Source organism: Aspergillus chevalieri, chromosome 3, assembly GCF_016861735.1.
Source record: "Aspergillus chevalieri M1 DNA, chromosome 3, nearly complete sequence".
In the NCBI taxonomy this organism is placed as follows: domain Eukaryota; kingdom Fungi; phylum Ascomycota; class Eurotiomycetes; order Eurotiales; family Aspergillaceae; genus Aspergillus; species Aspergillus chevalieri.
The window spans coordinates 2,258,949-2,274,983 of record NC_057364.1 but is presented as its reverse complement, the minus strand read 5'-3'; the positions used below and the strand labels follow the sequence as shown (position 1 = coordinate 2,274,983).

The 16,035-nt window shown below is 42.0% G+C and overlaps 1 protein-coding gene across 1 annotated transcript; it reads left to right on the top strand.

Annotated features, from left to right (window-relative positions):
* Positions 1-332: 332 nt before the first annotated feature.
* ACHE_30802A (uncharacterized protein) lies at positions 333-845 on the top strand (the record flags this gene model as incomplete). Its single annotated transcript, XM_043277460.1, has 1 exon — positions 333-845. One exon carries the CDS (start codon positions 333-335, stop codon positions 843-845), a length of 513 nt encoding a protein of 170 aa, XP_043135337.1.
* Between the last annotated feature and the right edge of the window lie 15,190 nt (positions 846-16,035).

The window sequence follows — 16,035 nt, the reverse complement described above, 5'->3', positions numbered from 1 at the left end:
ATCTCTCTACGAAAATCTGTCACGAAAGGAAAACACGCCATTTTCCGGTGCTTCGCCTGCGGAAATATCTCTTATCGGGAGTATAGCTGCCTCGCTGATGAAACTGGGCGCACCATATGTCGTTGCCTGGTCGAAATACTTCAACCCTCAACCAGTTATTTATGCAGGCGGTCTGATATATGGAGTTGCTAGTGTCCTCGCCAGCTTTGGAAAGTCCTTTATGGCATTTTCAGCTCACACAAGGCCTGTTGATAGGTATCGCCACCTGCCTTTCTTTTATGCCCTCGATGGCAGTCCCACCTTGCTGGTTTGGAAAACATAGGGGGTTAAACATGGGAATCATCTCCGCTGGCACTGGTGTTGGTGGTCCCGTCTGGTCTCCAATACTCACAGCCTGTATCCAAAATATCGGATATCGGAATACCCGCCGTCCTACAGGCTGCATTTGCACTATCCTGATCTGTGTATCCGGCGTTGTTCTGAGTTGGGAACCGAAAATCGCTGCGCGTCTTCATGAAGATAATGCGAAGCGTTCTTGGGTCTCCGGACTCGTCAAGGTTCCCCTTCCGCCTTGGGAAATTTTCATGACTCGCAAGTTCTTTGCTCAATGTCTCAGTGCTGTTTTCCAGAGTGCAGCTTACTACATGCCTATTTTCTATATTGCGTACACCAAAGCACTTGGCTACAGCGACACGGAGGGCTCAAATTTCACCTCTTTGAGCAATGCCTGTAACGCGATTGGCAAGATCAGTGTTGGGTTTATCGCAGACAGGATCGGGCGGCTTGATTCGTTCTTTCTTACGACTGTTGAGTTCTGTGTCCACAGCAGGGCTCTGGTTGCCTAGCACTATTATCGGAACCACCAACGTGCCATCAGGAAAAGGCCTCTTGATCGGCTTCACGGTTAGTTATGGCCTATTTGCGAGCGCATATTGGTCTATTCTCACCTGCACTGGTTGAGCTTTTTGGGATGGCGAATATAATATGCCACGAATAACGGGCATTATGTATATGCCTCAGGGCGTTGCTGGTTTGGTTGGGACGCCCGTTACTGGTGTCCTGGTCAAATCTTACAGTGGGAGCATGGCACCTGAGCATTATTTGTACATGGCAGTATTCGTGGGAGCTCTGATGGTCGCATCAAGAATGGCCGTCTTCTGGGCACGAATAGAGACTATGATAGAGCGCGCTGGTGGAAAGTGAAAGTGGCAATGGAGGTTGTAGATAATTTCTGCTCCTATCCTGTATCTCAACAAAATAAATTTCAATTTTCAACGTTTGTGTCCACAGCAATTCTTCCTACGTTTCCGATGAATTCGCCCTAGACGGTATTCTTTTCTTGTCGGAGACGTTCTCCAAAATGCCAAGAACATGTTATATCCTGTCGGAATCCATAGCTCGGAGGTGGACTATCTAAATTGCCGATTGTTTTGTATTAGTCAGCTTGCCCCTCATAAAATTGCCAGATAGGAGCGAGAGGGTAGGTGGCATCGACTCGTAAAGCGGGTCCCGCCACGCGCAAGTCACCTGACCATGTGGAATTTGTTTATACCGCTAGTAAGTAAAATATTTAAATACCTGTAAATCCTTTGAATTTCACTCCTTAATTTCTTCTTCTTCCTCCCGAATTCTCGATTTCTAGTTCTTTAAGTACTTAGCAACTACTCAGCCACTACTTGCAATGGAGAACACATTCATTTCTGAAGATCCTGGTTTTATCTTACAAGATGATCTATTTAGATCAATTGAAACCGACTTGAGTCAACCCCAGCAGGAGGTATATTATCTGTACTAGTTCCTAACTACTTTGACATTAATTGCTAACTAGATAGAAGGAAGAAAATATTCTTATTCAGCTAAGTGATGCCTCAACGAAGCCATTGAAGGTCCTTAAATTAGAATATACAAGTGATCTTCCGGAATATCCATCTACTGATCCTAATGGATATGGGTATGTTATAAATGTGCCGCCGAATCAGCAGAGGGAAACTGTAGAGGACATGGTTAACAGTGTAAATATTTCACAAGTACCTTACAAGCACTTGGTAAGCAGATACTAAGCACTTTATAGATTCAGTACTGTGTTCGACAAAATTATCGCAACCGGCCTTCCAGCCATTCTTCATTCCTAGGAACATCATATACTAGCTCCTCTTATAGATGTTCTGGTATAAAGATCTGTGAATATGCCGGTATACAACTGAAAAATATGCATCACACTCATGTTACAGATGATTTATGGACAATTTTGCAAGATATTCGACAGCGCATTCATGAGATGGAAAGAGATACAACCAAAGATGCTGCATATAGGTAAGAAGTACTTATCAAGCATTCCGTTATCAAGTATTAACTACTTATGATTCAATAGATTTTATCGATCAGCAAAAAATCTCTTTAAAAATCAACTATCTTGTTATCACTTTCAGAATTCTTGCCAGCCTAAGTTAACCCAAAGCTCCATTCCGGTAATTAATTATCCTAAGTGCTTATGGACTGCTTATTATAGTTGCTAATCAATTATAGAATCCTCTAGGTGGTTTCGATTTCTATGTTAGATGCATCAATGCACCATCAGACCCTGCAGGTCATTATACCTATAGAGTTCCAAAGAATGGCTCAGTGCACCTTCAGTTTCTTGAGGGATTGTTGAATAATGAAATTATTATGGATATGGAAGAGTGCGGTGCTGTTGAATCGATCAAGTCAAAGTCACTGTATTGTGGTAAGTGCTTATAAAATACTTAAAAACTGCTTGCTAAGTACTTATTGTCTCCAGCATATGATCATCCTCAGGGACCTGGAAAATTAGTACATGCTAAATGTAATGTGACTTTCCATTGGTTAATTCCCACTGATTTAAGTCAAAATCCATATTTTGTCTTTATGTCTCATGGTGTTCATACACATGTTCCTCCACCTCCACGAAAGGCACCTGCAAAAATTATGAATGGAATTCTGCAATTGATAAATCAGGCTCGGAGCCCAAGCTTGACACTGGGTAAGTGCTTCCTAAGTGCCTGATAAGTACTTAATGAGTGTTGATAAATGGCTTTAGGTACATTTCTTAAAAGTCCAGCATTACAATCATTCTGTGCTGAGCATAATTGCCATACAATTCAGCAAATTCATGAGAGTTTCTCAAATATGGACCCAATTCAAGCTGTCATTCGAAAACAAAGACTTCTCCATTATCCAGCTGGTCAGAATGTCAATGGTGTAATGTTCGAATTAGGAAAGAACAAAGATCTTCAGGTAAGTACTTCATAACTGCTTGTTCAGTACTCTATAACTACATAATAACTTATCAATTTTTAACATTTAGGAGTACATACATGAAGTTTATCAACAAAATGATCAGATCATGATAATATGCATTCTGAAAGAGCAAGCTGAATTACTTCATACATTATCTTCTATAGAGATTGATATGTCATTCAAACGAGTACAATCAAAAGAGATGAAGGAGGTGGTATTTGCCACATATTTAGCAGATCAGAAAAAGAGTAAGTAAGAGTACTTTTCAACCACTTACTAACCACTTACTAACTGCTGGCTAATTAGTTATGACTCTTTGTCGTGTCTTTACAACTGAAGACACTACAGAGGGCTATTATATCTTATTCAAGAAGATCTATCATATTGTGTATAAGTTGACAGGCAAGAGGATTACCTTTCGTGCCCTACATGGTACTGGTCTTCATGCTCTGGTAATGGATATGGACAATAAGCAAATTGAAGGTATCTAATAGGCACTCCCTGGCCATTTCACAATCAGTTATCAAGCAGCGGCTAACTAATTGGCAATAGGATTGGCTCAGTTTCTAATGGAGATTGATCCAGACCACCATTCACGTATATGGCTTCTAAAGAATGTTCTTCTTCTATGTCGAGTTCATTTCCTACGAGGGATTCGTGAAACTCTTCAAACTCATTCTCTTAATCCATACATCGGGACACGCATGGCTGCGCTTTTAGAATGTGAGTCTGAAGAGGACTATCATAAATGGTGTGATCTGTTAATCAGTAAGTACTTTCTTACTAACTAATTCAAATGCAAATTTTGAATAGTTAATAACTAACTATTTATAGAACATGAACATCCTGCAATTCAGAACTGGGCTCGTCATAAAAAGAGTGCGGTAATTGCAGCAGGTCTCAATAAGTATTGTTCTCTTATACCACATCATATCTTTGATATGGTGCGAAAGAGTACTAATGCTGTTGAACAAACTCATAATAAATCCAATCGTCGTGGAAAGCAATTGACATTGCTTCAAGCAATTCTTGAGTATGTACCTAATAACCACTTGTAAAGCACTTACTAACCACTCATTAAATACATCTAGATCATTGAAGCTAGATATACAGGACGTGCAGCAGAATCGAAGCTATAATTCATATGGTCTTCGACACCGCTATGCAACTCAAACTTTGGAGGCTAGCTTTCTAAGACATATGGCACGATCTGGTATGTATTTATTGTTATAGCTTGAAACCCCAATTGCAAGTGCTTGAGAAGCACATATAAACTGATTAACTCTTATAGAATCAGCTCGACAAACAGAATCTAACTCACCTGAGTTGAATATACAAGATCAAGATCAAGATCATATTTTCTTTCCCTCATCTAGTAGCGGAAGACCATTGCAACGAACTCCAAGTCGAAGGGGGAGCATGAGCCGGCGAGGGAGCTCTCGAGCTAGATCAAGGTAAGATCTATCTTAAATAGTCCTTAACTATTTGACAGCTACTTATAAAGTACTTACTAACTGCTTTATCTTTCTAGCTCATCCCAAGTTAGTCTCCAACGAGTTGCTACAGCTAATTCACATGAGCAATATCAAAATACAGAGCTACAGAACCTGGAGGAGGAATTGAAGATAAACAATCTAAAGGCCGAATTACTTGCAAAGCAGATTGAAATCAAGAAAAGAGAACGTGAGCTACGTGAGTTAGAGTTAGAAAATGGAGGACAGCATTAATCATTAATACATATATTTATGTACTTAATAACTGTTTTTTTAAGTAGTTGTAACTGAGCTTCCAGATAATCACTATATACGGGAACCGGAGAGATATATATACTATAAGTACGCTTTCCCTACACATACACATACACATACGTAAGCCGTCAAACTGCTGAATAGCATTAATAATTGTTTTGCAAATATTTATTAACTAATTTAAATTATAATCAATGCTTAAGCAGTAATCTCAAGTCTGTTTTAAAGCACTCATATTAGCCAGCATCGTAGTTGGCAATAGGTATGGTAAAAGCTCTGAAATTTAAATAACGGTAAGAATATTACACAATGAAGTTACGTGTGGCGCTTGCGTGCACGAGCCATATTCCACACGCCTGACTGGCCTTGGCACGCTAGTGCGTGGCGTTAGCTTTTAGCGTGTCGAACCCAACTACTTTCTGGATAGGAGCTATATAGCAAGACAGACCTCTTTTGCGATTCCATTGGTTGAGCCATATGTCCACTACACCCTGGGTTCCAACAGTTATGAGCCCGGTTCGCCGCCGAAATCGTCAGTTTTGAAGCTATACACATAGGCTTGTGGTAGCGAGTGTTATAGGACGATTACCCCTGAGCAAGTTGAGCAACGAACAACTGAACCCCTACAAAACAGAGTGGATTCATAAAACCATGGAGTCAAACAGTGTGGTCTCCGCCATGAAGGGCGATAAACTGAAGGACTCTCCTCAATGGAGAAACTGGTTTGCAAGAGTGAAGCTATTTGCTCGCCAGAAGAAGGTGTGGGACCTAGTAAACCCACAGATTGAGGAAGATTACCTCGAGCAGCCAATGCGCAAGCCGAAGAGGCCTCAATACCCAGAAGGTGGATCTGAGAGTGTTAAGCGTGAATGGAGAGATCGGCTTGACATCTATAAGCTTGATCTAGCGGAGTGGGAGCAGCAGGCAAAGGGCTTGGATGCTGTGAACGAATGGATCATCACTAACCTTGATCCAATTCACCATGCCTCCCTGCTTGACTATGAGACTCCGTATGAACGTTTGGTTTATCTCACAACTCGATTTGCCCGATCGAATGCATATGAGGAAGATATCCGTGCTCAGTGGAAGTGGTTCTCATCATCTCCGCCTAGAAAGGGCGTTGACATTAATCACTGGCTAGCCGACTGGAATACTCTGAGGGAACAAGCAGTTAGTTTAGATTTGCCTGAAGTGAAGAGTGCGAACAAGGATTTCCTTCGTGCAGTGAAAGACGTCTTGCCTACCTGGTGGCAGGCGAAGTATGAGTCAATCATAATGAACCATGAGGATTGGGAGACTCGAGATCTGATTGAAAACTTCCGAGGGTTCTACCAAGAGATGGTGCCACAGAAACCAACCAGTACTATCTCAAAAGCATCATTTTCGACATTCCAGGACTTTGAAGAGGCAGAAACAGACCAGCTGCAGAAACCACCACAGAAGCAAGGAAACAAGCCACCGATCCCTAAGCGCTGGTGCCCCTGTGGTAACCGAGGACATAAACCCTGGCTTTGCTATATAATTAATGAAGCCATACGCCCACAGGGCTGGACGGTGCAGAAGGCAAAGAAGCAAAAGGTGGATAAGGCCCTTAAGGATGATCCTCAATGGAAAGACTGGATTGAGACAAAAGTCAAGGAAAATAATGAGAGGCAGCAAAAGGAAGAGAAGCCCAATGAGTCAGCCAATAGTGCTCTGCCCTCACAGATATCCTTCTTCACGTCGACAGATATAGCAGCACTTAATAGTGCTCCGGAGAGCTTCCAGGATCTTAGATCTCGATGGATCCTTGATAATGCCTCATCGATGCACGTCTGCAATGACCGAAGCAGATTTGTCACCTATACATCAATGAGTTCGAGCCTGAAGACTGGTGACTCAACCACAAGAGTAGAAGGACTTGGTACAGTGAAGCTTCAAGGTGTGGACCCGACAACTGGTAAAGAGAAAGCTATCACACTTAGCAATGCCCTCTATTCACCTGGATTCCATACCAACCTTGTGTCATATGGAGCATTGAAGAAGAAAGGCGGCCGTTGGGATGAGGATGGGGATTGCATTCGTGACCCTAATGGTACACCAGTGGTTAGCCTTAAGCCAATCGATTCATTGAACTTGTGGGCATTTGATATACCCTATACAGCAGCAGGTCATGCACATGCAGTCCGAAAATCTGAACAGCCACTAGTGGCAGAAGCACCTGCAGAGATATGGCATCGAAGACTTGGACATGTTGCTCCACAGGTCATACAGAAAGCAGCTGATATGGTTGATGGTGTTAAAATCAAAGGTGAACTACCAGATTCGACCGCGCCAGAATCGACAGAGACAAGTATTTGTGAGGTCTGCAAGCTATCTCATGCACCAAGACAGATCTCAAGGCGTCCTATTGGACAAACATTTGGATGGTGTGGCCGAATCCATTTTGATTTGGTTCAGTTCTCACCTGGATATAATGGGCATCAGTGGATGACACACTTTTATGTTGAAGGCATCCGATTTCACTGGTTATACACTCATACATTCAAGTCTGAGTGTAGAGAAGCTGTCAGAAAATTCATTGCTTTGGTCAAGAACTGGTGGAACTTACCAATCAGAGCATTCCACTATGACAATGAGCAGTCCGCTGGAGATAATGTGGAAGCCTTTCTAAATAACTGTGGTATAATTGTTTCCCACAGTATTGTAGGGCACCCTGAACAAAATGGACCGGCTGAACGGTCAGGGGGTGTCATACTTGAAATGGCCCGACACCTGCGGATTGAGGGTGGCCAGCTACCAAAACAACTATGGCCTGAGTTTGTTAGCGCTGCAGCATGGATCCTAAACCGAATCCCCACTTATCTGAAGGATGAGAAACGATGGATAGTGCCCTGGGAAGAGGCACGCCATGAGTTTGCAGGAGATAGAATGAAGAAAACAAGCCTTGCAAACCTTCGTGTGTATGGTGCTCTATCCTACTGTCGAATCAGAAGCATTCCACGCAAAGAGAAGACCCATCCAAGAGCAGAAATCGGTTTCCTAGTTGGATATATTGCTTCAAACATATGGAAGATATGGTTCCCAGCCAGAGGGAAAGTTGAGGTCGTACGAGATGCTTTCTTTGATGAATCGAGGAAGTGGAAGCCAGATATGCAGTACTGGCAAGATGTTGACCTCCCCACGCAAGAACCAGTTATTTTAACTGAGTATCAACAACTAGATGCTATTCGACAGGACCTTAGTATGCCAGCTTCAGTACTACCACTCGAGGAGGATCAGAATAGGAACCGTACAGATGACCAGCATGAAGAACCGGTTGACAGTCAGAAGGTGCAGATTCCGAAGGAAGATGAGATAATAGCTCAGGAAAGTGCTACGCCGGAAAAGAGATATGAGGCTCAAGAAACCATGCCTCAAGCCTCGCCTCAAGACACCTTACCAGGAGCGTTTCCCACAGAAGAACAGGTCCCACTACCACCTACTCCACCGTACGAAGCGCTGCAAAACACGCTGCAGGAAACAGATTTGAGCCCTGTCACTGCTCAGGGGGTGGAAGACCAGCTTGAACATCAGACACAGGAGCTGGATAATCAGGAGCAGACACCAGAGCTCCAAGTCAATGAGGAAGAGGAAAAACTCTCCGACAGTGAACAACAGCTACAACAAGAGTTACAAGCTCCACGCAGCAGAGATGATGGCATTGACATATCAAATATCATCAGCGGTGGTAGGAGAAGGAAGGCCAGGGAGGATCATGAATATGTGGCTTATGCCACTACTGAGACTGAGGACCCCCCTGAGCTATTGAGGGCATTCGCAGCTGCCTTATACACAGAAAAGCCGATCCAACGTCATCGAGATGACTTGCCACCACCACCAGAGAACTGGAAGGAGATGCTTAAGCATCCACATGCAGAGGGCTTCATGGAAGCATGTGCAAGGGAGATTCATACATTAACAGAGAAGTCAACGTTCACCATCATTGAGAAGCCAAATGATGTTTCAAAGCAAGTCCTACCCTTACGCTGGGTTTTTGCATATAAGTTCAACCAGGATGGCTACCTTGTGAAGCTAAAGGCTCGAATTTGTGCCCGTGGAGACCTTGAGATGATCAGTCCTGAAGAGAAGAGAGCAGCTACATTAGCTGCCCGTACAGCAAGGATGATCTTTGCCTTAGTGGCCGCATTTAATCTTGACCTCCGCCAGCGAGATGCTGTTGGTGCTTTTCTCAACAGCAAGCTACTGAAGGAGATATACACACAGATGCCACAAGGTTTTGAACAGCCACGGAAGTGCTGGAAGCTCAATCGCGCACTATATGGCTTACGGATCTCACCGAAGCTATGGCAACAGGAGGCATCAAAGGTGCTCACCAAGCTAGGTCTTAAAGTCGTTCCAGAAGATCCTTGTGTGTTCGTGAAGGAAGGCATCATTGTCTTCTTCTATGTGGATGATATTCTTATTGCAAATCATCCAAGCGTACGAAATCAAGCAAGACAGCTTGAGAGAGACCTCGAGGCACATTGGGAACTCACCGACCATGGTGAAGCAGAGTGGTTCCTTAATATTCGGATACTGCGAGACAGACAGCAGCATAAGCTATGGCTGTGCCAGGATACATACATTAGCAGTGTCGCTATGAGATACCACCTCACACATCGCGCACCTGTCTATACGCCATTACCTGTTGAAGAGTTGATGCCATATGAAGGAACAGCTTCAGCAGAAGATATCAAACTATACCAGCAGAAAGTAGGATCATCACAGTATGCCACCACAATCACACGACCAGATGCAGCCAAAGCAGCAGCCAAATTGTCTCAATTCCTTATGAATCCAGGCCCACAGCATCAGAACGCAGTTGACCGAGTGATATGTTATCTATACACAACGCGTTTTAGGGCCATTGAGTTCGGAATTGGCAGCGGATTAGAGTCCATTGAATTTGCCAGCGATGCGTCATATGGGGATAATCCTGACCGGAAAAGCTCAGCAGGTTATATATGCCAGGTGTACGGAGGACCAGTGGATTGGAAAGCTTCAAAACAACCCACGGTCACCACCTCTACCACTGAAGCAGAACTGCTTGGCTTGTCAGAAACAGCACGCTCTCTCCAATGGTGGAAGCGGTTCGTTTCCAGGATCCAGTTTAACCCTGATCATACAATATCGATTCGATGTGACAACAGACAGACAGTTGAGCTGTTGACCTCAGAGCAAGCCAAAATCAGTACAAAGCTTCGACATGTCGATATCCATGGACACTGGTTAAGGCAGGAGGTCAGAGAGGGTCGAATCAAGGTTATATGGGTGCCAACAGGCCAGATGGTGGCAGATGGACTCACCAAGTTACTCCCTCGTCAGAAGCATGAGCACTTCGTTAAGATGCTCAGGATGGCTGATATAAGCCATATAATTGACTAGCCCAAGCAGAAGACAGAGGCCAGTCTATAGAAGGACCAGAAATGAAGGATTCCAGGCTGTGCAGCTCTCCCTGAAACAGGTAGAGCTGAGGGGGTGTGTCGGAATCCATAGCTCGGAGGTGGACTATCTAAATTGCCGATTGTTTTGTATTAGTCAGCTTGCCCCTCATAAAATTGCCAGATAGGGAGTCGTTGGGTGGCATGGACCCAAAATAGAGTTAAGGCCACCTGAAAAGTAGAAGCCACCCAAAACCATTTTGGGTGGCCGTAACTAAGTCACATGATTTTTCAGGTGGCCGGAACTTTATATTAGCCCTTGCCCTGAACTTTTTAGTGTGAACCTTAATTTTTCGGTAAAGAAAGCAGTGAAATGATGAAGGCAGAAAAGAAGTACTTCTTTTCTGCCTTCCAAAGTACTTTTTTATGCTGTATACAATGGGGTCTGATATAGATCCAGCTTCACAACAGCTGGATAATACCTTACAACAATACCTTCTTGATGCATCATTATTGCCAATTGATGATTCCAGTTATTTACAGAGGATCAATAATTATAATAGTCTTCTCGATCCCTCACTTCAAAATCAGGGTGCTGCTGCGATACAACATGAACATGACTGTGACCAGGTAAGTACTTATAAAGCACTTTCAAAGTAACATAAAAGTACTTATCAACAGTAGCGAATGATGCTGGAGATCACAAAGGGAAAATCAAGTTCTCTGAGAGTTTGCAAGATGGAATATCTTAATGATCTTCCTGAATATCCATCTACCCATCAAGATGGATATGCTTATGTTGTGTTTCTGGCTGATCCATCTGCAAAAGGTGTCGAAAACATGATTGGAAAGGTAATCAGTAACCTCTGAAGCTTTATTTAGTGTATTATAAAGTTCTTTCAAAGTACTTATAAGATGTTTAGGTCCAATATTCAACAAAACAGCGATATAAGAACCGGGCCTATCATAAGAGTTCCTTTCTTGGAGGTGCTTATTATCATAGTTCCTCAGACTGTCAAGGAGTAAAGCTATGTGAATTTGCATCAACTGAACTCAAATCTTTACATCATTCACAATTGAATGATAATTTGTGCAATGAAATATATGACATTCAAAAGGATCTTGAAAAATTGGATGAGGAACCAAAGACAGAAGCCTATAAGTAAGTGCTTTATCAGACTGCCTGGGTATTCCTTTTTCTTTTTTTTGACCCTAACAATTTTAGAATGTTCTCTGCTGCGAAGTCTCTCTGTGGCAGTCATGGTTGTTTACAAAAAGCATTAACATGTGCATTAGAGCTTGGAGAGTCTCAATTTACAGTAAGTATTGTTATATTATCTTTTATTTATATCAAAGTACTTATAGGATTCTCTAGAATGTCTTTGGGATGCATGAGCCCTATATCAGATGTGTGAACACTATGTCTGATCCAGCAAATCATCTTACATGGAAAATACCTATGGATGGACAGGTTGATATTCCATTTCTGCAAGGGCTAGTGGAAGGTAGGAACCAGATCCCTGAGGATCAATGTGGTGTGATTAAGACAACTATTTCAAAATCGAAATGTGGTAGGTGATGAAGCTTTTGAAGTACTCTTCAGGTACTTACAAAGTCCTTAGGTATTTTTCATCCACAGGGATCAGGAGCATTACGACATCATAGGTGTACTGCAAGGTTTCATTGGCTAGTCCCACAAGATTTAGAGCAAAGGCCATACCTTATTTTCATTTCTTATGGTATTCATACTCATCCACCACCACCTCCGAATAAGCCACCTCCTGCTATTGTTCAAAGCTTAATTAAACTTATACAAGAATGCAGATTGGAGTCATTCCAACTTCGTAAGTACTTGATTGAAAGACACTTTGGAAGTACTTTATTTTCTTACATCTGGTAGGACAATTCTGCTTTTCAGATCAATTTATGCAGTGGCTCCAAGAAAGGAATCCAGATGTTAAATGTCTTGCTGAATTACATGCTGCTTTTGCTAATTTGGATAAGTTAAGAGCTATTCTACATAAGCAAAGGCTTATTGCATATCCTTTTGGTCAGGATATCAATGGTGTTCTTTTTCAGCGACAAAAGGACCCTGAGCTACAAGTAAGTACCTTGGAAGTACTTTTCAACCTAAGTACTTGCAATCATTCTAACCTTGGTCAAAACTGATATATTATTCCAGAAATATGCAACTACTGCTATCTTTGACAATGGTGACTTTCTGATTATTTGCTTAACCAAAGCACAGGCAGAACTCTGGTTATCATTACCCTTTTTTCAACTTGATGCATCTCACAAACGTGTACATTCAAGTAGAATTAAAGAGGTGGTATTTGCAGCGAAGATCAGATCAACCAGAAAAAGTGAGTAACAGTAACTAAGTATTTATATAGTGTCTCTAAAGGACTTTACTAATACTCTGATTGATATTTAGTAATAACACTCTGCCGCTGTTTTATAACTGGTGAAGATCAAAATACTTATGCCAGATTATTTTGGCATATAAATGCACGCATCAAGGAGTTGACTGATCAGGTGATTCATTGGAAACATATTGATGGAGATGGGTGGCAAGTTGTTACATTGGACATGGACAGAGGTCAATTAAAAGGTTAGTACTTCCTACATACTTCCAAAGCACATCCTATGTACTTATATTTCACTTATAGGCCTAGCATCATTTATCAAGGCCTGTGATGAAGAAGACAGAGATGAATTATGGCATATACAAAATTCCATTCGTTATTGTCATATTCACTTTCAGCGTGGGATTGATGAGACTCTAAGAAAAGGGTCATCCCATTCTGGAGTAAGGCATCGCATGGCTAGTCTGTTATATTGTCAGACTGAAGAGGAGTATATTCAATTGATTGATCTGCTAAAAAGTAAGTACCAGAATAATGCTTCATAAGTACTTCATGTTCTAATTAATACCCTCTTATAGAATATGAAGATCCACATATTCAACGATGGGCTACTCACAAGGGATCCCCTATGATTGCATCTGGTTTGAATAGAGCCTGTTCATTAATCTCAGCATCAGCTTGGAATGCTGCTGAGAAAGATACCAATGCTGTTGAACAAACTCATAATAAATCCAACCAGTATGGCAAACATTGTCACGGCGCTCTACTAGGATAATGGAACGTCCAACTCATGGGTTCTACCTAGGTAGCTATCGACGAGAATAATCAACATGAGGAAGGAAGAAAGGAGGTAACGCCATATTTATCAACAAAGCAACAAAGCAAACAACCACACCTCACGTGATAAGCAACCAACGTGACCAGGCCGTCACATTACCCCCCGGCTTCAATAGGCATTGTCCTCAATGTCATGGTCAACCCACAGGTAAGAAAACATGAGAAGGCAACAATACATGAGACACTTGAAAAGGAAAAACACATGAACATGTCCAAACATCTCCAAAAATCAATCATCGAGATCATTAAGGTCATCAAGACGGTTTGCCTCTAACCTTGCAATCATCTGCTGGTTCCATATTTTATTGGATTCCTTGTGTGCCTTCATGGAACAATCCTTCACCCAATGATCAGAGGAGCCACATCTCACACAGGATCCTTGTTGTCGTCGTCTGTTCCTTTCATCTAGGGAGGTGGACGCTGCTGACAGGGAGTTGATATTGATGACGCTGAGGTCCATAGGATCAGACTTGGTGTGAGAACCAGATTGGTGTGATTGAGGGTGGGAAACATTGGTGGAATTTGAGCTGAAAGAATGACTTCCCAATTGTTGAACCACACGAAGGAAATCAGTGTATGATTTTGGAAGATTCAACTGCTGGTTGAGACGTCCTCGGAGAGTAGGATTGAGGCCTTTCCTGAACGCTGAAATCTTGGTGACATCAGGCCAATCTTTGCCCTTTGCCTCATAAAGAATCCTCTCAAACTTGGCGATGTAGGCTGCCACAGATTCACCACTGTCCTGCTTTAGGGCTAATAGATGATCTTCAGCTTCTTGAATCTTGTTGGGGTTGTCGTAAACCAGAGATAGTTGATCAAGGATAGTGTTGTAATCCCAGGTGTTGGTGTCTTCTGCGTAAGATAACTGGGGAAGAACTAGAGCTTGGACTTTGCTTTCCAGATTCAGATAGACATAGTAGAACTGAGCCACTGCATCACCAATAGCTGGAGCATCAATCCTAAGCTTAGCCTTCATCGAAGCAAGCCAGGTATCAAACTTCAAAGATTGTCCATTGAATTTCTCGGGATCGGGGAGGCATGGCTTTGGTCGTTGAAGTGGTTTGGGTTCGTTTTTGATGGATTCGATTTCATTCTGGAGGGCGCGGATCGTAGAAGAAAATTCGTTTCGGAGTTCTTGAAAGGGGTCCATGATCTTTAAGAAAGAGATCGTGAGCTTGAATCTTGAAAAACTTAAGTCTTGAGAACTTGAAGGGGTGCCAGCATAGTCGCAACCACTGGACTTCTTGAAAGTTGAACTTGAATATGCCAACAACAGAAGTTTCAATCCTGAGCTCTAGAAACTTAACTGAAGCAGCGCTTGACTTGACTTGAGGATGAACTTGAGGATGGAAACTTGAATGGAGACACTGTTATAGCCTGGCCAGCTCCCGAACTGCGGCACCAGCGAATCCCTTGAAGGGAGAAGCCTTTGGTATTTCTCTCCCTAAGGTATAAAAGGAGGATGTTGATTATTATGTCACGGCGCTCTACTAGGATAATGGAACGTCCAACTCATGGGTTCTACCTAGGTAGCTATCGACGAGAATAATCAACATGAGGAAGGAAGAAAGGAGGTAACGCCATATTTATCAACAAAGCAACAAAGCAAACAACCACACCTCACGTGATAAGCAACCAACGTGACCAGGCCGTCACAAACATCTGACTTTGCTTCAAGCAATAAAAATGCAAGTATCTCTCTAACATATTATGAATATTTGTCTAATATATCACTAGTTCTTGGGGTCTAGATGTACAGGACATCAGTCAATATAAGAGTTGGAAAGAAAAGGGCGTTCATCATCAGTATCACCAGAATACACTTGAGGATTCATATCGCCGGCATATCAAATCAGCAGGTAAATACTTATGCAGTACTTCTAAAGCACTTTAAGTGTGCATTTCATATCATTATATCACTGACTTTCTGTATAAAGAGAAAAGAAAGCATCATCAACAAAGTGCAACTCAACAGTGCCATTCTGAAAGTGACTTAGATCTTGAGATTCTTGAATTAGAGTCGCAAGGCACCAGTACAGGCAGGGTAACAACTTCAAAGCCTCAGTAAGTAATAATAAAGTACTTTATTAATGTTGTCTATACTCATTAATCTTACAGCAGAAAGAAAACCAAAGAGCAAGGTAAGACATAAAGTACTTGTCAAGTACTTTTTTATGCTAACTATCAATTTCAGATAATACTTCTGAGATACAAAAGCTTCAACAAGCTATAAAACTTGAGGAGTTAAAGATTCAATTATTAGAAAAACAGAAACAGCGTCAACAGCTAGAACTAGATCCTTGATTAATCAAAAAGAAATTATTAATAATCTTTCCCTTCTCAAATATATATACTAGATTGATGCCTTTAATATAAAGAGAATATATGTTTTCACTGAATCTCATAATCATCATTAAATACTTT